At 46.1% G+C, this 23,232-nt stretch overlaps 1 protein-coding gene across 1 annotated transcript in view; it reads right to left on the bottom strand.

Moving 5' to 3' along the window:
* The window catches only part of SORCS3 (sortilin related VPS10 domain containing receptor 3), a 420,615-nt gene that overhangs the window by 164,566 nt on the left and 232,817 nt on the right, over positions 1–23,232 (bottom strand). The window contains exon 5 of the mRNA XM_035133724.2: positions 2,535–2,608. Within this exon, the coding sequence (XP_034989615.2) occupies positions 2,535–2,608 (74 nt within the window). The remainder of the gene's footprint in view (positions 1–2,534; positions 2,609–23,232) is intronic.

Raw genomic sequence — 23,232 nt, 5'->3', positions numbered from 1 at the left:
GGGGAAGATGGGAATTGTAGTCCAAAACATCTGGAGGGCCGAAGTTTGGGGATGCCTGCACTAGGTCATGCCACTGCCAAGGCCACACCCCTCCTAGCTTTGCTCCACATTCTCTCGGCAAGTGTTTTTGCCAGGCTGCAATGTGTCCTTGAGCTGTGTTAATGTCTACTGCTTGCCTGGAAGGAGAAAAGTGTTCGTATGAATTAGCAGGAGCAGTGGCACTTTGGGCTCTTAAATTTCAGCAGCGCCCCATGTGATGCAAAAATACGGTGCCCCTGCCTTTCGTCCATTCTAATGAGTTGTTTTGGCACCCTCTGCATCACGGGGCCCAGTGTAACTGCACTGGTTGCCCCACCCTAAAACCGCCTTTGGCAGGAATGGTCACTGAGTAGGGACACACCTGCCCCCCTAGCAACAGACTTTGCATTGGTACTCTTAGTTGACGAGTCAATTCATATTCCTGAATGTCTTAATGTATGTTTACCCTTCCCAATATTTCCCAGTAGCAGAATAGGATGGAGGATCTTCCCTTGTTCTATTCACATTGACTTTGAGATAGATGAAACCACGTGCATGAATGAGCTCTCTTTTGCCCAGCTGATAGGACATGAGAAAAAAATAATAGAGGCAATTATGCAGCAGAGAGGAAAACAGAAAGAGACATTGTTATAAACTAGATTGTCCCATAACCTCTTAACTTGAGCATAGGGTGCTCATTTTCTCCCTTTTAACATCACCCCTTGGGAATCAGTATGTTATAACATGTCACTAACAGAATTAGGAAAATAGCTTGACTGATGTGTTTGGAAATGCACAGTCTCCTCTCCCTACAGGGTAGAGGACATTTTCACTTGGTTGCAAATTTAATAAGATGCTGGGAAATGACAGATAGCATAAATGATGAGCTAACTATAGACTCAAGGGAGTTGTGGAGGAGGAAGAATCTTTTCAACTCAGCCTACCAACCATCATCTCAAGACAAGAATAAGGATTTGTTTGTTGGCTGTTTCCAAAAGGAACTAGACAACAAAGTAGAGATGCTTCTGAAATTCCTGTAACCTAAGTTCCTCCCAGTTTTCAGAAATTCCAAATTGCATTGGTCTTATTTCTGAAGCCAAATGAATTATCTTAGGAATTGGTCGGTTTCTTGCTTCTGAATTCAGTACAGAGACCTATGCTGGCCCAATATGCCATATATTTCAGTTGCCTCTGTTCAGTTGTTTAATTTCCTGTCCTGTACATTTACAATATGCATATGCACTTTGGTAAAGCTTTTGAAAAAAAGGGCAATCTTTATGTGAACATACATGTTTCATGTGTGTATAACACCACAACAAACCTGTCTTGATGTAACTGCACATCTTTCTCTTGGTGTTTTGCCAGTGTGTAGGAGTAAATCTATTTTGTTTCTTTGTTACAGTTATAACCCATCTTTCCTCCAAGAAGCTCAAGGTGGCATACACAGTTCTCCTCCCCATATTATCCTGAGTCTTCACAACAACCATGTGAGGTAGATTAGGCTGAGAGTGAGTGACTGGCCTAAGGTCACCCAGTAAGCTTCATGGCTGAATGAGGATTTGAACCCTGGTCTCCAAGGTCTGAGTCCAACACTCTAACCACAACACTACTATGGCTCTCAGTGTAGGCATATGTATGTATCAGTACTGCACAACATGATTCCCTTTTTACAATATTTTACCAATCAAAAGACACAGAGCAGTTCCAAAACAGGTCAGACTTCTTCGCAAATAGATAGCAACCAGTAGAACATATCTTTTGGGGGGTGGCAGGATTTGGGATTAGAACAGTAGGATCTATTTAAGTAGGATCAGAATTAAGGTGGGGGGTTGGAAACACTTCAAGTAATACAAATATAACACTAATTAAGGACAATGTTGAGCATATGTTTAAATTGGACTTGTCTATTAACATCATGATTTGGTTGGACCCCAATTTGGTGCATCAGAAAGCAATTCACCTCAGACCAAGGTGCTTCATAAAATGTCCAATATGGCTTGAAGTCCATCAAAGTTTATTTTATTATCCCCCCATCCCCCCCAATTGTTTTCTGTTTTACAGAAGTGGATGAAATTTTCAGGCAGACTAGACTGCCCAGATAAATCACTCCACATTATAAGCAAAATAGATTTAACCTTCTGAGTAAAATCATTCCTTCTGATTACAAGCTAGACCTTTCAGCCACAACAGAACTGTTCCTCCAGCATCTCCAACTTGTGCCATCTTGTACAGATCCTCATCCTCTGACAAACCCAAAATCCTTTTGAGGCACCCCACTCTGCCTCAGATTTTGGGATTTATTCAAATCCAATGTAGATACATAGCTGAAATTTCTCCTACTTTAAATGATGACACTAGAAATTGCTTAACTTTGGTTTGATGTTGCAGTGATTCTAAGAATGAGTGAAGAAACCATTTGGAATGAAGGCCATCAGTTTTAAAATGTGTGTCTTGTTACCGATCCTAGCTAGACCATCCATTATTATACAGTTATAATATAATGGGGGAAAACTCACCAGTAAAATCTGTTCGGCGTAATCCGTTCATGCATAATCTGCCATCTTCTTCCAAAATCCATAGAGCTATAAAGCTGAAATATAGGAAATCCAATGAGTGAGGCTGTAACATGCAATAGAGTGGCACATGGCCACTGTTGATTAAACAACTTTGATCCTCCTACCATAATAAAAAAAACAAAAACCTGTTTTGTATGGAGTCCCAGCATGAGGTTCTTGCCAGAGTTCTAAGAAGAGAATCATTCACAGTGTGCTCAAGTTCTGAATGTGCATTTTGAGGCCAGGCTGTTTTGTGCAAAGTGTTTCCATGTTGTGGAAACTGCACTTTGACCTTAGTTTGCCACCATCAGAATTCCATGAGATTTAACCTTTGTTACATGTCCTAGCACTAGCATGGAAGGCGGGAGGGGGGTCATATCTTAGTGGAGATGTGCCTCACTTGGGAGCTGAATTTCTCCATATCTGAGAAATATGAGACTGCAGAAGTGGATATGGGTTTTGTTACTCAAAGCGCACATAGAGGTAATCATCCTCTTATGAGACTTGTGTTAAACAATTCATTATTTTATCTTTAGCTGTACAGTGGTACCTCAAGTACTTAATTGGTTCTGGGGGTGCCATTCTCACCCCGAAAAGTACTTAGTCTGAGCAGTGATAGTGTGCATGCGTGAAGCGCCGATAGAGAGCTTCTGCGCATGCACGCGCGGCGAAACCTGGAAGTAAACACTTCCGAGTCCGCGGAGTACTTAAACTGAAAGTACTCAAACTGAAGCATACTTAACCCGAGGTATGACTATCTCCTGCTTTTCAGTATGAAATAACACCCAAAGAGAAGAAGAAAATCAAATACACATTAAAACAACCATACACAATAAAAATGATCAAATATAATAAAAAAACAAACACAACAGGGAAAATTCCAAAGCAGAGCAAGCAGGCACATGGTGGGAAAACTAAACCTCTCAAAAGCCTGCAAAAAAACAAAAGTTTTTTTCATAGCATGTTAGAAAGCTAGGAGTGATGGATCAGCTGATCATCCTACAGGGGAAGAACTCCAGAGCCTAGATGCAAAGGCTGGGCTGAACACCTCCTCTTCCAAACACCAAGCCTCCAAGGGCAGGGAGAGGCAGGCTGTGTACATGCTACCAGCTTAATGCATAGCTAGGGTGTTCTTTTTCCTCAGTTCAGATGGAAGCTCGTTGGGGGGGGGACATCACATGCAATATTTCATAAGAAATGACAGGACAGATCCTGATTGTGGCTAATGTTGTGTAGACACTGCCTTCCAAACCAGTGGTAGGAGCACTCTGAGTAAACACAAATATGTATGCAGCTGCAGAGGAATTGAGTTGTGTGTTTCTTGGTTTGTTTGGGGGGTGGTTTTTTTGGCGGGGGTGGGGGAGAGAAAGCCTTTACCTCCAGAAAAGCATTATTGGTGTGGTACAGTAGTTAATAGGTTTGGAAGAATGGGATGTGTGTGTGTGTGTGTGTGTGTGTGTGTGTGTGTGTGTGTGTTAGGCCATACCTGCAATGTACATTTAAAGCAGTATCATGCCACTATGAACAACTATGGCTTCCCCCAAAGGATCCTGGGAACTGTAGCTTGTTAAGCGTGTTCACGCATGTTAGAATACCCTTATGCCTTTCACATTCTCAGAATGACTTAACAATCAATCCCTCTTCCCAGGGAACTAGGAAAACTGTAGCTCTGTGAAAGCTCTTAATAAGCGGCAGTTCCCAGGACGCTTTGGAGAAAGCCATGACTCTTAAAAGTGGTATGGTGCTACTCTAAATGCATAGGGCAGATGAGGCTTCATTCCTGTCCAGATCTACAGAATGCTCGGTGCATCACTTGTGAGAATCCAGCAATATTTGTGGCACACGAATGCTGTGGATTAGATATCACTTGGCAGCAACGTGTGACCAAACACAATGTCACTTCTTTTCCACAGGCGACTGAATATCATCAAGCACAGCGGCTATTTGGCTTCAGTTCTTTTCATTTGGCTCACATAAGTACCGGTACTTAAGAAAAGAAAAGAAAAGGAAAAAGTTTTTTAACAGCTGTAGATGTGGCCAGCTCAGAAGCAGTAAGCCCTTTCATTGCAGTTAGTCATGTGCCCTACGGTTACTTGCTCAAAAGCATCCTTCTGTCTATCATTGCAGGAGCCAGACCAGCTGCTGAGCAGTCCCCCCCCCCCTTCTTCGTATTAGATCTCAGGCTGACTGATGGTAGATGAATTAAATTGAACTTGTAGCCTTTAGGCTGATTCAGATAAAGAGATAAGAAGCAGACTTTTCATTTGAGGGTGCTGGGCTTTTCTTCCATTCTTTCTACCTGTCCCCTTTGAATTTATACTGAAATCAGATAATCAAGAGAAGCAGCAGTTACACTGCACAGATATTAAGGTTGGGTGGGGGGAGCAGGGAATAAGGTCCCTTTAACCCCACTTTGTTTCATCGCAGCTTGGCGACAATTAATCATGGATGCAAATATAAAGGTCAATTACACATTACTTAAAGAAAGCCAATAAACTAAAGGCTTCTGCAAGCATAAAAGCTGAGTGCACATGTGCCTTCTGTTCACCTTGCTTTCGGGGCCCAGAGGAGATGTCAAATGCAGCCAGGAGAAATATAGATGGCATTAGAAAGCCATTTGCTCTTGGATGGTGTGCAGGGTGCAGGAATACACAACGAACCAGCTTTCAATTCTGAGATGCAGCTTTCCCAGTTTCCATCCTCTCCATGGGTGTAGACAGGGGGGGCAGAAGGGGGCAGCTGCCCCCCCCTAGAAGCAGGGCCGGCGAAGCGGTCATCAGAGGTGTCATGTTCTGGAGGGCGCCAAAGAAGAGGCGGAGGATGGACGCGGCGCTCTCGTCCACCCACCATGTCGCGCCACGGCTGGAGCCTCTTCCCTGCCGGAGCGCCGCCCTTCAGAGCCTCGCCGGCAGCACCACCTCCACCATGCCGCCCTGCGCTGCGGCCAGAGTCTCAGTCCTGCTGGAGCTGCCCTCCAGTTGCTCCCCGCCCAGAGGGAGATGTCCCTTCTAGCCGGCTGGCTGTGGGGCGGGCGGAGGGAAAGCCAGCCAAACACTTTACGTGGCTCTGGGGCTTTCCCTCCGCCCGCCTCACAGCCACCTAGCTAGAAGGAATGTCTCCCTTCTCCCCGGCTGGCTGTGGGGCGGGCGGAGGGAAAGCCCCAGAGCAGCGCAAAGCGTTTGGCTAGCTTTTCCTCCACCCGCCCCACAGCCAGCCAGGTAGAAGGGAGACGTCCCTTCTAGCCGGCGATCATGGAGGGGGAGGAGGGGATCGGAACAGCCCATTTTTGGGCTGATCCTGGCGCACCCCGCCCCTGCCGATCGCGGAGGGGGAGGAGGGAGTCGGAGCAGCCCAATTTCAGGCTGATCCTGGCGCCCCCTCGCCCCTGAACAACCATGGCTTTCCTTGCCCCACTGTGGCCCCTCCCCTCCCATGCCTTTGCCCCGCCCCTTGCCCCCCCTAATTTTGATCCTGGCTACGCCCCTGATCCTCTCAATGACAGAATATGCTGATCTTAAACAGGTATGTAAGTGCAGTGCCATACTGAGTGGCTGGTGTCAACACAGCTACAGTAGCGTCCTGTCACTTTCATGTCTTTTATAGCAGCTTACTACTATGTCTGATGCAGAGCTGAGACTAGCTCTGTGCGAACCTAGTTGTAGGCCCTTTCTACAATAGCAAGCCAGTTCATACACTCTCAGTCCTTACACCTGCTGGAGTCCATATGTTGAAATAAGGGCTTATGAACACAGAACCCAACAGATACCAGTTCGATCCATGCAGTTGTTACCTCTTGGTTTTGAAAGACAGATAATCATGCATTTCAGACTTACGCACTCTTGATTCTGCACCCCTAGGCACAAGAGACATCCAAAGAACAGACATGAGTTGGATGTTCCACCAAGGATGTCTGGCAGGAAGGAAGGTACTTTCTCTGTTTCTTGCTCATGCAGGCTCATCTGAGCAGGGCTCTATGCCACTGATTATGTCAGTGATTGGGAACTTTTGGCCCTCCCGGTATTGTTGGACCACAAACTTCCACCATGCTTGACCATGGGCCATGCTCACTAGAAATTGAAACCCAACAGCATCAGGAGGGCCACAGTCTATATATGATGGTTGGAGGATGGCACGTAGGTGAGTTTTCCTATAGGCCACCAGTATTGTGTTTCCTTTCTGTGTTGCAAACAATGCTGTGCACCATCACTCAGTGACGTAACTTGCAAATGGTGGCTGTTGTTAGGGAAGAAGCTTCAACCCATTACACCATGTCTGTTCATCATGACAGTCATGTTGTTGCAGTGCTATAGGGTTCAAACACTGTATGGATGCAACAGTTGCTGCATTCCATCCTCACTACTTCATTCATGATCATTCTTTAGAATGATCAGTCTAAAGCATGGGTGTCAAACACAAGGCCCGGGGGCCTAATCCGGCCCGCCAAACCTCGTCATGTGGCCCGCGTAGCCACCGCCGACATTAGCAACTCACAGTAGTTCTGGAGCCTGCGACTGGCCGAGGGTCAAAACCGGGGGCGGGGCTGCAGGCGGAGGCCGGGGCGCTGGAGCCGCGCTGACGGCCTTGGCCAGGGAATTTCAATTTCGAATGAGGCTGAGGGAGGCGGTGGCACAGCGGCCAGACGGGGAAGTGAGATGCAGGAGGAGGAGGAGGAAGCCCGCCGAGGAGGTAGGAAAGCCCTACAGGTGCCGCCAGCAAAGTTGGTGCCGGGACGGAGCAGCGCTGGATTTTTTTTTGGCGGGCTTTGCTGTTGTCTCAGAGAGCGAGTGAGGCGGCACTGGGGAGCCGGCGCCCGCCGCTTTCCTTCCTCTCCTCGGCTGCATCCGGGAGGTGGGCGAACGAGCGGGCGAAAGGGATGCGGAGTGAGCCTGAGGGGGAAGTAGGCGAAGCGCAACAGTCGCTCTCTTGATGGAGCCGGGTTTCTCTTCCCTCTTCCCCTGTTTTCTCCTAGATACTCGGGAGAGTGCCTGGCTCTTACTCTGCCCCCCACCCCGAGCCGCCCTTTGGCTTCTCAGTTCCGGCGGAGCTGCTCCCCGGGGGGCGGCCGGGAGGGAGGCGGCGGCGACGGCAGGGGTTCCTGCTCTTCCCGCTCTGCCACCGCCGCCTCCTCTCAGCCCCTCGTGATGTAGGGCTCCAGATGGAGTTTGAGTAGGTGGGGGGAAATTTTTTTGGGGGGGGGAGGTTTTCAAGCCTCCTCTGCCTGCAGTCCCGGTAGGGAGAGGCGGCGGCGAAGACGACAACAGCGCGGGTGGGGGGAAGAGCAGCTCTGAGGCGAAGATGCACGTCCGCTGGGGCTGCCGCCGCCTTCCTCCTCGGGAAATCCGCTGCCCTCCCTCAGCGCGAGGGGAAGGGACTCTGGTGCTGAGGAGGGAGGATGCAAAAGCAAAGCAGGGAGTTGGCGCTGCACCGCATGTTCCTGCCCCTCTCCAAAGCATGGGGTGGGTTGCAGCGTGTGGCATCCTGCCTAGCGGGGTTTGGGTGTGCGCAGGGCGGGAGAGGGAAGCCCTCTTTCCATCTGCAGGTTTTTAATCCCAGCAGTGGCTTTCTCCTTCCTGCCGAAGGTTTAGTTGAGCCCCCCCCCCCGGAAGCCGTCAATCCCCACCTTTTGTTCAAATTTCCCTCGTTTACATCCCTTCCCACACACGCGCCACGACGCAGGAATGTGATCCGCGTGGGGGCAGGAATGAGCTTACATTATTACAAAAAGCAGTAATAATTGAATGCAGTGACAATAATTTATGATAATAAAGAGTGGACACATAGTCCTACAGACACAACCGGCCCTTTGAGGGTGACCAAACTGCTGATGCGGCCCCCGATGAATTTGAGTTTGACACCCCTGGTCTAAAGAATCAGTCTGCTGGAAATGGCAAAGAGCAAATTCTCTCTCTCTCTCTCTCTCTCTCTCTCTCACACACACACACACACACACACACACCCCAAGCAGGTACTACAGTTGAATAAAATAACAGCAATTCCATGGGTTTAGATTATGACGTGATAGCTGTAGTTCTAATGTGACAAATGCCATCTGCCCCTGTATCCCTTGGATAGTATTTTTCAAAACTGGTGATTCTCAAGTCACTTATTCCAGAGTGAGAAATACAGAGTAGGTGAAACATCACTATTTTAAAGAAGAATAAGAAATGAAAGAAGCTTCCAAATTGTACAGAGCTACTTTTTAAATGTAGCTATGGATCCAGATTGCAAATATTTATACCAAAGAAGTCCTCTCTGCATCTTCAAAGCTTGCTTGATTTATTTTCAAATTACTACTGGTCTCTTGTTTGTCATGCTGTACTACCAACAAAGCTGTTACACCTGGTTTTACAATGATGATAATAAGAGTCACTTTTTATTTTCCTTGTCTGCATTATTAACTCCATATCTTTAAGCTTACATCCCACTATGTGATATCAAGCTAATTGCTCAGCCTTAGTTTTCTAGAGAAGATCAGCCAAAACTGGGGGCATGTGAACTTAGTTTTTCATCACCCACCATGGATTTGGAGAGAAGTCAAATTATATGAGTGATAAATGAGTTGTTAACTTCAAATTTCCCATGCCCAGATGTCTGTGCATGTTTCAAGCTGATAACTATGGTCTGTGAGACCTGATTGTGTTCCAGATTGGCAGTGGGTCAAAAAATGTTTAAAGTAGATTCTTCCCAGGTATTTACTAAATTCCCTAATATGGATGGTATTTCATTGACAACCACATTCTGTCCCTCCAAAAATGAAACTCCCATCAAGCAAACATCAGAGTGAGAGCCAGTGAAAGAGTGAGAAGCTAGGCTGAGCCATTCAGGAAATCTTAGAAGGCATCACCCACTCTCTGTTCGACATCTAATCCCACTTCATATGCCTTTTCCCATCTAAAGTTGTTGTCAGGACCTCATTAACTCAGGTTTGTTTTGTGGTGACCACATTTGCAACTGGAGTAGTAACAACAACAGCAACAACATTTATATGCCACCCACTCTGGGTGGCTTCCAACAAATTAAAGCACAGTAAGACATCAAACGGATGACCCACGTGGCGCTGTGGGTTAAACCACTGAGCCTAGGGCTTGCTGATCAGAAGGTCGGCGGTTCGAATCCCGGGGTGAGCTCCTGTTGCTTGGTCCCAGCTCCTGCCAACCTAGCAGTTCAAAAGCATGTCAAAATGCAAGTAGATAAATAGGAACCGCTAGAGAATAAATAGGAACCGCTACAGCGGGAAGGTAAACAGCGTTTCCATGTGCTGCTCTGGTTTGCCAGAAGTGGCTTTGTAATGCTGGCCACATGACCTGGAAGCTGTACGCCGGCTCCCTCGGCCAATAATGCGAGATGAGCGTGCAACCCCAGAGTCGGTCACGACTGGACCTAATGGTCAGGGATCCCTTTACCTTTAAGACATCAAACGGAGGGACGCAGGTGGCGCTGTGGGTTAAACCACAGAGCCTAGGGCTTGCCGATCAGAAGGTCGGTTCGAATCCCCGCCACGGGGTGAGCTCCCATTGCTCGGTCCCAGCTCCTGCCAACCTAGCAGTTCGAAAGCATGCCAAAGTGCAAGTAGATAAATAGGTCGGGAAGGTAAACAGCGTTTCCGTGTGCTGCTCTGGTTCGCCAGAAGCGGCTTTGTCATGCTGGCCACATGACCCGGAAGCTGTACGCCGGCTCCCTCGGCCAATAAAGCGAGATGAGCGCCGCAACCCCAGAGTCGATCACAACTGGACCTAATGGTCAGGGGTCCCTTTACCTTTAAGACATCAAACATTAAAAACTTCTCTGTACAGGGCTGTCTTCAGATGTCTTCTATAAAGCCAGATAGTTGTTTATTTCTGTTCCACCAAGGATGTCTGGCAGGAAGATACTTTCTCTGTTTCTTTCTCATGTAGGCTCATCTGAACAGGGCTCCATGTCACTGATTATGTCAGTGATTGCGACCTTTGTCAGTGCTTGGGACATCTGATGGGAGGGCGTTCCACAGGGCAGGCGCAACTACTGAGAAGGCCCTCTGCCTGGTTCCTTGTATCCTCGCAATGAGGGAACCTCCAGAAGGCCCTCAGAGCTAGATCTCAGTGTCTGGACTGAATGATGGGGGTAGAGATGCTCCTTCAGGTATGCAGGGTCAAAGCCTTTTAAGGCTTTAAAGGTCAGCACCAACATTTTGAACTGAGCTCGCAAGCATACTTGGAAGCCATGCCTCCTTGTCCATCATTGCGCTTACCTTCCTCAGTGGGCTGAGGACGGTGCCCCCACTCCCCTGAAAAAATGTTGCCCTCCCCTTCATATACACAACAATACAGTTATGTTGTGTGGGAAGAAGTCCAAGAGCATTGCATTACCCATTTGCTTAGGCAGTGTGGGGAAACTCCACCATGCTGCAAGAAGCCCTTCTGACATCCTTACAGCACCAGGAGACAGGGAATGCCCCCTGTTGCCTAGGCAACCAGGTGACTTCTGTATTTGCCTCTTCTGTGTCATTTGGAAAGACAGTGAGGGTTTCTTGGTTACCTAGGCAATGTGGTGGTGTTTTTCTACTTTCCTCTGAAGCTGTGAAGAAAAGCCTCAGCAGAAGGCTGGAAGACAGGGATGTGCTGGAAGATGGGGCTGTGTCTCCAAAGTCCCTGCGGTAGAGAACTTGTGGCCCTTCAGAAATGGACTGCAACTTCCACCATCCCTGATTATTGGCTGTGCTAGCTGGAGAGCTGGTTTTCTAGGCTTAGAAATACAGAAAAGTTCATTTCCCCTTCTTTTTGCCAACAGGTGGATTTTGTCCATTTTCCTATGACACTCCTGAAATATCAGCTAAAGCAAGGGCAGAGCTTCATGATCTGCAAACAAGGCTGTGAAGTTAGGGGATTATTTCCACTAAGTCTTATAAAAACCCTCTTAGTCTCATCTACAACTTAATTTTCTGGGTACAGTGATGGTTTCACGTTTGCTACATCATAATATACGTACAAGCACATTAGCTGGACACATACAGTGTTGCTTTCATTCCCTGCCCATAACTTTCCCACAGGCGTCGGATTTGCCACAATTGGAATCTATCTGCATATTTTAAAACCTTTATCTACTAACATGCAAGCATTTCTTCATTTTACTGCCTAGATTCTATAGTTGAAAGGTGGATTCTGTGATGTATAAAGCAATCATTATCAGCAACATGAAGATTTTTAGATCCCCTGTCAATGCATGTTTAATTCATTTTTCCTTGCAGTCTAATCAGCACATGAGAAGGGAGTGAAACAGCTAAGCAAGTAACTAAGCATTTGATCTTCCTCTCCACATGATTCTGTCTCTTCCCCAACTATTTCCTTCCCAGTTAAAAACACCATATGGCCGTGTCTGCCACAGGGGGCACTGGTGATTTTAATCAGTTCCATCAACTCTCTGAGCAGGTTTGATGGGGGCAAAGCTGTTGTGAACCAGCATGCCAAAAAATACATTCCTTCCATCCAATACAGGAAAGACCAATATTCCCCTTGGGTCACTCAAACACTGTCCTTCATTTGCCTTGCTCCAATTGCTCATAAAGTTTTTAAACATCATAAAATCTCTTTAGCATCAACGGAAAAGGAAAGAGAAGCCATACTTCTAAAACAAAGATTTTGTTTTCCTTCAAAGTGCCCTGTTGTTTGATGCATTCTTTTCATTTAAGCCTGACTAATTCTGAGGTGCATTTGCTAGCCATTGCAGAGGATGGTAAGTCTTCTTCAGTTTTGCCTAAGTGCAAAAAAATCGAAGCTTACCTATTACCCAGAGTTAGGAAGCCTAAACACCTTGCTTCTTCCCAAACTGGGGTGGGAAGCCTCTGTTCCGTGGGCTTTATAAGACCCACCAGGTCTCGCCATTTGGCCCGCAAGACCATTTTGACCAAGCCATGCCCACCCACTCTGCAATTAAGGGCAGGGCAATATCTGGTTCAACTGAAAGGGGCCTACAAGTGCCACCAGTCAGCTGATTGGTGGCACCTGCAAAGCTGGCAACCAGCTGATTGTAGGGTCCTGAAAAGCCCATTGCAAAACACTCTGCTAGATTCATCTATCAGCTGATTGTCAGTTTTGCTGGAGCTTTTTGAAGGATGTTTTGGAGGCTATACATTTGTCTGCACAGTTTAACTTCAAGCTATGTGGGCAGCAGCAACAACAACGATGTTATTATTTATATGCCACCCATCTGACTGGGTTGCCCCAGCCACTGTGGACGGCTTCCAACAATTTATAAAACCACAGAGGTAGAGATGCTTTCTGAGTACCAGTGACTGGGGAGCACAAATGGGAAAGGCCTATATGTCCTGTTTTGGGGCTTCCTAGTGGCATCTGGTTGGGCATTGTGGAAATAGGATGTTTAGCTAGATAGGCCTTTGAAAAGATCCAGCAGGGTTCTTCTTATGTTCATTTGTATGTTGTTGGCCCACACTGTATTACTTACAATAAAGGCACATGGCTCTCCATATTCTCCCTCAACTAGTCCACTCTGCATTACTGAATTGGAGCAAGGGAGCATTAGTCCGGTTGGCTTGGCAGCAGATATGTGTTTCCTCTTCCCCACCATCTCACCACTCTCTTGTGAACACCATTCCAAGGGCCAAAAATGGTAAAGTAGAGGAGTGTATTTCATGGGAATACACATATACTAAAGGAAACAGCACTGCCACCTCTCCAGTTTTGGAGGTTGGTGCCCCCAGGGGAGGCTGGTGCATTAGGACAAATGAGGCAGTGACCCACATTCAGTCTGCCCCCAGCAGTCCAGGGGGTAACACTGTCTGTCAGCTTCCTTCTCAGTGTTGCGGTTGTAGAACTCAGGAAGGAGGAGGGAGACAAAACTATAATTAGTTGGCTCTGGCTCCCCCTGCTGTTGGTCTTCCTGCCTTCTGCCCTACCAGTCCTAATGGGCACTAGGCACCACTGAATACTGCTAAAAGTGTACAAATTTGGTATATTTATTTTGTTGAAAGTTATCAGCTGGGGAAATCATAATAATTTATCACGTAACAGCAGTGCATGTGTGACAGTTACTTTTATTCTGCAATGAGGGGAAAATAAAATACCAACTCACTAATATACAGCAAGCGAGTCACAATGCATTCTAACAGGAAACACCTTAATTACTGCAGCATATGGAAATCTTGGGATTCTTTACAGAGCACCACAGTGAGGAATTTCTTTGTGACCAGGGAAAGGATTAATACAGCAGATTAGGACTTGTCAGTATGTGCATGAAGCAGGTGTCTCCCTTCCATCACTGCCCCCCCCCCCCGGCAAGCTTTGCCAAAAATCAAATAAACAGAGACTTTGCAAATGAACAAAATGAAAAATGTAACTCTGCAAATGCCAGAGTCAGAACAATTTGGTTTGACAGCTGTAACAGTAACTATTACAGTGCTGGAAAATTATTGCCAGGAAAGGGGGGGAGGGGGTCACCAATTGCAAGGCTAGCATATTTGCAGGGATTCCCCCAGGAATCCTTTTTATATTGTCATTTTATGAGCAGAAGACACAAATACTTTATTGCCTTCATTGGCTCCCAGTCCACTTCTGGGCTTAATTTGGAATGGTTTTTACCTACAAAGTTCTTCACAGCTTCTGACCTAGGTACCCAAAGCAACGTCTATTCTATATGCCGGGAGAGGAATTTAAAATTGTTTTAGTGGCTTTTTCACCCAGAGAACCCTGATTATGGCCCACACAATGAATAAATCTTGAATTTCTCCACAAATAACCCCTGCAATTATACAAAGAGGATGTTGGGAGCCATTGGAAGCACTTCCAGCCTGCCTTTATTTCCCACCATGCCTTTCCCTCTATGCCTTTATTCTAAGCAGCAGTTTCATGCACAGCTTGACCTGGTCTACACATGCAGCCAAATGATGTCAGGCTGAGAAGAAGGACTCCTGAGGCAGTAGAGCAGACATTGGGTTGCAGTCAATAAACCTTTACTCAAAGTACACCATGAAAATTGATAGGCATAAGTTTGTCATGGTCAATAATTTTAATAGTAAAAAGTTTACACTGAGTAAAAGTTAGTTCAATATTATCCAGTATCACTTCAGATTTCAGGTGAAGGACCTAATTCCTGAATATTGCCCTAACTTTAAAAACACCAGAACAAAAACATCTCCCTGCATGTTGATAGCAGGGAGTGGGCTGGAATTCAAGCTTTTCCCTATCACATCATAAGTTTGAGGTGCAAGTTTATCCTTGTTTGTTTCATCCATTCATTTAATCCATGTTTACTTTAAATCTACATTTAGATCTACATTATGAAGACTATTATGTCTTCAACAGAAAGTACACCTCCAACATCAAGGACTATCAGGGGAGAAAATACAGCAGAGATTGGCCATGTCTAATAGTGTTAGCCTGCAACAACATATCAACCCAATACTCCCCCATTCCCTCATTCTTCAAGTGCCTCCACATACCTGTTGCCTGATGTGTCAGTGCAAATCATAGCTGCCAAGTTTTCCCTTTTCTTGCGAGGAAGCCTATTCAGCATAAGGGAAAATCCCTTAAAAAAAGGGATAACTTGGCAGCTATGGTGCAAATTTGTGTTTAAAAGCCTTTGGACAACGAAGATCTCACAAGAGTCCAGAAATCCCCCCCTTTCCACCTTCTTACCCCTGATCAATTTCCACTATGCCTCTGAGAATTATCCCAATTTGGTCATATTCTGCCAATCTATATGCATGAGAAAAGGATAAAAGACAAAAAAGACCCAAAAAAACCACCAGCCTCAGCAATGAGGCTGAATTGGGAGACATGGTGTCTATTTCCAATGCTAATTCACTGCTATAAAGAACAGCATGGCTTTAAGCTCTATGAAACTGCATGGTCACTATCTTGGCGATGATTTTGGTGCCAGGATTCTTGCTGGGCACAAGACTAGACCACATGGCCCAAGAGGTTCCTTTCACCTTTATGAATCTGGCAGCCTCCAAAGGTCGAGCTGCGACCATACCTAAAAAATTTAACAAGAAGAAAAGAGAGAGAGGCTTCTGCAGACGTGACCTTTGCTGTTGCTAGCTTCATAGATTTTGAGGGATTGTTATTTCTGCATAAGTGATGTGTGCCGAGTCAGGTTAGCTCAACGGGGCCTCGGCATATCCCCTAGCAAGCTGGCTGTATAATAGAAGACTTGATGCTACAATCAGAACATGCCATTTGTTTTGTTTTGGGGGATGATACAACATCTTCTCTAGCTCCTTTCCTAACAATGCCTTGATTTATGATAGCTGTGGATGTGGCCTAATGACCAAACTGGTTCACAGTGAAGTTTCCTGCATACCTCATTGGTTTTCTTGATTTTCTGGTAGATCCAAAACACATCTGCTCCACTGGATAGCTGCTTACCTTAGACTAATTTTTTTGTCTCAAATGGCAATATCACAGCTAAAGGTGACAACACCATCCTTCACTTCTACCATCAAAACTGCTTAACAGTAGGCATTATATTAAAGCAAGTTCCAAAATTAAGTGTGATGCTCAGTGAAATACAAACAAAGAGGGGTAGAAGAGAAAAAGAAATGGCAGTGTCAACCTGTCCCTACGTACTGGATGCTATGTAGGCTTAAGAGTGCATAAATAGGCATGCGATTGCAGCCGTAATTAGAATTTCAACTATATACAGCGAATAAGGTTTCTAAAATTGTTTCTGAAGTACATCTGTCTTCAAGGCTTTGCAAAATAAATGCACTGTTGAAATCATGGGGTGGGAGGAAGAGAGTCCCTGTGGTGAGGCTAGTCAGGTAGCACATAGTAACAACAGGTGGAATGTCTTTTGAAGGCAAATATCGCCATCTTCTGGACATTCAAATAAATCCAGTCAGGCCTGGTGTCTGGCCCCTTGGCAACCAACCACTGGAAAGCTACAAAACCACGTATTACTACAGAAAAACCTCGGTTTTCAATGGGCGTGAGCCTGGGCAGCTGCTTCCTCCAGAAGTCTAGAGGCTTCCCAGGTTGGTGTAGGACAGGGGTGCCAAACTCAAATTCATCGGGGGCCGCATCAGCAGTTTGGTCACCCTCAAAGGGCCGGTTGTGTCTGTAGGACTATGTGTCCACTCTTTATTATCATAAATTATTGTCACTGCATTCAATTATTACTGCTTTTTGTAATAATGTAAGCTCATTCCTGCCCCCACGCGGATCACATTCCTGCGTCGTGGCGCGTGTGTGGGAAGGGATGTAAACGAGGGAAATTTGAACAAAAGGTGGGGATTGACGGCTTCCGGGGGGGGGGGGGCTCAACTAAACCTTCGGCAGGAAGGAGAAAGCCACTGCTGGGATTAAAAACCTGCAGATGGAAAGAGGGCTTCCCTCTCCCGCCCTGCGCACACCCAAACCCCGCTAGGCAGGATGCCACACGCTGCAACCCACCCCATGCTTTGGAGAGGGGCAGGAACATGCGGTGCAGCGCCAACTCCCTGCTTTGCTTTTGCATCCTCCCTCCTCAGCACCAGAGTCCCTTCCCCTCGCGCTGAGGGAGGGCAGCGGATTTCCCGAGGAGGAAGGCGGCGGCAGCCCCAGCGGACGTGCATCTTCGCCTCAGAGCTGCTCTTCCCCCCACCCGCGCTGTTGTCGTCTTCGCCGCCGCCTCTCCCTACCGGGACTGCAGGCAGAGGAGGCTTGAAAACCTCCCCCCCCCCAAAAAAAATTTTCCCCCCACCTACTCAAACTCCATCTGGAGCCCTACATCACGAGGGGCTGAGAGGAGGCGGCGGTGGCAGAGCGGGAAGAGCAGGAACCCCTGCCGTCGCCGCCGCCTCCCTCCCGGCCGCCCCCCGGGGAGCAGCTCCGCCGGAACTGAGAAGCCAAAGGGCGGCTCGGGGTGGGGGGCAGAGTAAGAGCCAGGCACTCTCCCGAGTATCTAGGAGAAAACAGGGGAAGAGGGAAGAGAAACCCGGCTCCATCAAGAGAGCGACTGTTGCGCTTCGCCTACTTCCCCCTCAGGCTCACTCCGCATCCCTTTCGCCCGCTCGTTCGCCCACCTCCCGGATGCAGCCGAGGAGAGGAAGGAAAGCGGCGGGCGCCGGCTCCCCAGTGCCGCCTCACTCGCTCTCTGAGACAACAGCAAAGCCCGCCAAAAAAAAATCCAGCGCTGCTCCGTCCCGGCACCAACTTTGCTGGCGGCACCTGTAGGGCTTTCCTACCTCCTCGGCGGGCTTCCTCCTCCTCCTCCTGCATCTCACTTCCCCGTCTGGCCGCTGTGCCACCGCCTCCCTCAGCCTCATTCGAAATTGAAATTCCCTGGCCAAGGCCGTCAGCGCGGCTCCAGCGCCCCGGCCTCCGCCTGCAGCCCCGCCCCCGGTTTTGACCCTCGGCCAGTCGCAGGCTCCAGAACTACTGTGAGTTGCTAATGTCGGCGGTGGCTACGCGGGCCACATGACGAGGTTTGGCGGGCCGGATTAGGCCCCCGGGCCTTGTGTTTGACACCCATGGTGTAGGAAATCAGCATGCAGGGGAAGTCATTTTCTGTGTCACACACATGACGTAGAATGGTTGGTACAAAGAAAATGTTTCAAGTCTCTTCCATGTAGCTGGTAAACTACAGAAGTCCTAGCTTCCTGTGCAAACCCATGCTCATCCTCATCCTGCAAGAGATTAACTGTATGGATTCACAATCTGGTGGCTTCTTGCATTATCCAGAAGATGCAAAAGCAGGTCCGCATCAACATATTTGGTTTTGATGCTTCTGGCATAATGCCTGAAGAGGAGAGTTCACATGTCTCCTGCAAAGAAATGTGCAAGCTCCAGATACGCGTACTGCTTCTCATGTTTCACTGTGGTGATGTAGACGTTTCTTCTTTGGACATTACTGTGGGATCTGCAAACTGCAGGTGTACAAGTCATGCACACCCATTTGCTTCTGCTTCCTGACCACCAAACCTTGCCACAGATGGAGACTTCACCTTATGGATTCAGAAGATAAATGTTAGCACAGAAGACAGTGCATCAAGTGCTAGGTAGTTTCATCACATGGGGGTTTGTCTTCAATGTGGACACTCAGAGAAGGGGGCACTGTATTTAGAAATGCCTTCCTGTTTTGAGAGCTAGGAGAAAAGAGTACATAACTGACACCACTCCTCTCCTGAACACTTACAACATAAACTGATGGAAGAGATGAGGGAGGAGAACTTTAGACAGGTGAGCACTAGAACGCTGCAACCCATTTAAAGTGACAATGAGGCAGTGATGTGGGTGCAGCATCAGAATGACATGATCAGAAGACAACTAGAGGAGACAGAGTTAACTGGTTTTGCATGTATACTGTAAACCTGCGATGTTATTCTTTTCATTGCTCAGTACTGGATCACATATTGCGCTGTGTTAACAGGCTCTGTTATAAGCCCATCTTAGTACATACTTTTAATTGTTTTACTGTGTTCTTTTAGATTTTGTTTCCCCCTCTTCAGTGTTTATTTGGTTGTTAGGATCTAATTTAAAATATTACAGCTCCTTGACTTTCCTTAAGCATGAATTGGTTGTCCTTTTTTACCAAATATGCACGTACCTCTTCTCTACTAGAATGAAGCAGTAAGATATCTGTCCAGTACATTTGTGTTATCCTCTTCTTCCATTGTCTCCCGAGACAGACGGATGCCAACCAACGTAAATGTATTTCATTGTCCAATGATGCTGAAGGCAGTTTCAATTTGCACCTAATTGTTTATTAAGCAACCTTGCTTTCCCCACAACATGACTCCCCTGGGGGACTGTTACATTCCATGATTAATCTTGCCCTTCCTGATTACATGAGTCCCCAAAGGGAATTGATCAGCAGATTTCAAAATCCCAGCACCTAGTCAAGTTGGTGCCTGGAGCAAGGGCAAGAGCTACCCAAACTGCCCACAGTCAGCAGGAAAGACAAAGCCCAGCAGAGTCAGCAGCTGAGCTGAGCAGATGCTGAAGGTGACAGAAGTCAGAGTGTCACAAGATAAATTTTGGATTCTGTACTGTTGTCAAGTCAAGAAATGCGGGATCCTAAGCAGGAGATAGACAAAACAGTAAAGTTGCAGGGGATTCTTCCTTTCCGCTCTGTTCTAACTGTTCAACCTGAAATTCAGCCCGGCTGCCCAATGGGAGCAAATGTATTTATTTACTCAGATAATTTACAACACCATTCCAAAAGATAATGGTGGTGTATAGAACAGAGAGATTAAAAAAAATTAAACTGTGGAGTTAAAATGATTGGAATGCATTAAATCAATTGGTAAGATCGAAAATAACAATAGCCAGTAATGTATTAAACGAAAAGTTGATGGGATGCCACAACCTGTGCACTGCACTCAGCTTCTGACACTCACTGCTGTTCTTCAAGGAGCCTTCCTGCTCCAAAATGGAAGCACTTTGGGTGCAGGTCAGGAATGGATTCAGCAAAGCTACTTCAGCTGTGTCACCGTGAATCCTTCTTGGCACCATGGAAGCTGGAGAATGTCAGCAGCCTAACTCACAGAAAATGTGGCATGAACCCAGGCCACATCTTCGGCAGCAGGTGAAGAGATGGCATATGTCTCGTGTGGATCTCAATGGGATCCCACCACCTGAGGCAGTCACTTCAAGCTTTTATCAGGGAAATACGGTATAAGGTAGAAACTTGAAACAGCATCAAACTGCACGTTTGAAGTCCAGAAGGGAGGAATGGCAAATTAGTGCAGCTCTTCGAGCAGAATCAAATTATTTAGACACTCAAAATTATGGATAAATGTGATTAACACAGCCTTCCTGAATATTTTTTATTGGACTTCCAGCTATTTCTCTTTTGAGACTAATAAATACCAAATGCACAGTTTGGAAGGGATTGTGCTGTAAACTGAAACATCCTCCTATCTATTGCCTTGCCTCTTCTATCCACCCTGTCTGCAAACACTGCATGCTTTGCAGACGAAGGAAAGAAAAGTAGCATAGACTGGCGGTTGGCTTGTTCCCTTTTTTTTTTCCCTGGCAAAAGGAAGTCGACATCAAAACCATAATAACAGTGCAACTGTATTTGCTGAAATGACCAAAATAACCAGAAACTAAAATAAACAGAAGTGCTGCTTGCATAGATGGAAGTGGAGATACTATATATACCTAGAATGATTTTATTCTAGGTAGACTTGCCCATTTCAAGGGGTTGAGGAAAACATATTGAGATTTAGTTCCAGGAAAAAGAATTCATTAGTCTTATTCTGGTTTCACATTCAGTTTCTTTTGTTTGCAAAGGCAAATCATGTATTCAGCGTTCAGTGTTTTGCTAGGGCAGAATGCATTGTGGCGCTTCTCAAAATAAGCGGGTTGCTGCTGCATAATTAAATTCCTCATCTTCCTTTAAAACTACCAGTATTAACATAATCGGGATGATAAATGCAGAGTCATACTTCTCCTTGCAACATTGATACTCTCCATGTTTCAAATGGAAACAATTGTGACATTTGACTTTATAAAAATGACCTAGCATAGCAACTCCACTTAATTAAAACATTTAAAAAGTTGTTTTTCTTACATGCAATGAGTGATGCATTGCATTCCAATGGAATGTGCAGTGATATAAATGTTTTAGTCCTAACAATTAAGGCTTTATTCCACTAACAGCAGTTGACAACACAAGTGTCCCACACTTGATTCAGACAGTATCTGCACTAAAAGGGAATCAGTTGGGGGAAAGGGTGCTCCTTTGCTAATGAGTTTAGTAATCAAGGCATCTATTTTCATTTCAAATTGGCTAGATTGGGGGAAATTGCGAGACTAAATGACTAGAGCTAATTAGGATTATAAAAATATTCATCACGCTGAAGAATTAACACTGGGTCTTGATTTTCTAGTATTTGCATACGGCTGCTCTTTAAGGAAGGGTGGGGGAAACAGCACTGATAAATTGTCTTCTCTTTAATGAATTGAGCAAACACTATTTCTGTTTTAGCCATCCTTTCATTTAAAGGCACTGTTACATATTCATGATTTGTAAATGAAGCTAAGTGATTCCGATTCCTTGCATGATTACCATATTCAAGAAATTGCTTCCCCAAGTTGCTGTTAAATACTCTTGAACTTGGGATTTTCTTTTTTTCAACAGCAAATATTTTTTGCATATCTGCCCTATTAAACATGCTGTGGTAAACCCTGCCAGATTGAAAGATATGGTAGCCAGTAAAGTAGACACAAAACCATTTATAGGTAAGAGCAAGCAGCTAGTGATCCTTAGAGGCTGACTGCCAGGTTTGTTTGTTTTTGTTTTGTTTTTTGCCCTGCCACAGACATCACCTAATGTTGACAGGTCATTTAGAATTTCACTGTCTTTCCAATTCATTTTATTATCATCTTTGTTGCAATGGTACATTCGATCTTTGATGTATAACCAACCATTGGCTACTTACACTCTCAGTAATGATTCACATAACTGCATTTTACAGGCTAGTTATTTATTCATTTGTTACTTCAATTTCTATATTGCCCTCCATCCCATAGGATCCCAAGGTAGTGCCACACAAGATAGAATTATGCACAATAATGCAGTGGTGTAGCGGGGGGGGGGGGCATTGGCCCGGGCACAGATTTGGGAGGTGAAGGCCATCATAATAATAATAATAATAATAATAATAATAATAATAATAATAATAATAATAATTTATTATTTATACCCTGCCCATCTGGCTGGGTTTCCCCAGCCACTCTGCCAGGCTTCCAACAAAATATTAAAATACAATAGTCTGTTAAACATTAAAAGCTCCCCTGCACAGGGCTGCCTTCAGATGTCTTCTAAAAGTTCTTTTTCTCTTTGACATCTGGTGGGAGGCCATTCCACAGGGCAGGCACCACTACCAAGAAGGCCCTCTGCCTGGTTCCCTGTAGCTTTGCTTCTCGCAGTGAGGAAACCGCCAGAAGGCCCTTGGCACTGGATCTCAGTGTCTGGGCTGAACAATGGAGGTGGAGACGCTCCTTCAGGTATATAGGACCAAGGCCGTTTAGGGCTTTAAATGTCAGCACCAACACTTTGAATTGTGCTCGGAAACGTACTGGGAGCCAATGTAGGTCTTTCAAGACCAATGTTATGTGGTCTCGGCGCCTGCTCCCAATCACCAGTCATATTCTGGATTAGTTGTAGTTTCTGGATCACCTTCAAAGGTAGCCCCACATAGAGCGCATTGCAGTAGTCCAAGCAGGAGATAACTAGAGCATGCACCACTCTGGCAAGACAGTCCACCGGCAGGTAGGGGCTCAGCCTGCGTACCAGATGGAGCTGGTAAACAGCTTCCCTGGACACAGAATTGACCTGCACCTCCATGGACAGCTGTGAGTCCAAAATGACTCCCAGGCTGCGCACCTGATCCTTCAGGGGCATAGTTATCCCATTCAGGACCAGGGAGTCCTCCATACCTTCTCAGCTGCCCTATGGCTGAAGGGGACACAAGAAGGACGCAGTAGCCCAGACACCCACGTACGTGTGTGTGTGTGTGTGTGTGTGTGTGTGTGTGTGTGTGTAATTCCACTTATATCCTACCCTTTCTCTCAAATACCATAAACCATCACACAGACACCCCAATATTGCTGCTGCTACCGCAGAAGGGAAAACTGAATGGTGAGGTACACTATTGTGTGATTGTGTTTTCTGTTGTTAGTTGATTATTGTGTTGCAATTTTTTTGCTGCTGTACTATTAACTGATTATTCCACTGT

This window comes from Zootoca vivipara, chromosome 5, assembly GCF_963506605.1.
Source record: "Zootoca vivipara chromosome 5, rZooViv1.1, whole genome shotgun sequence".
Classification (NCBI taxonomy): Eukaryota; Metazoa; Chordata; class Lepidosauria; order Squamata; family Lacertidae; genus Zootoca; species Zootoca vivipara.
Note: the sequence above shows the minus strand (reverse complement) of the source record. Positions and strands in the feature narration are given on the sequence as shown.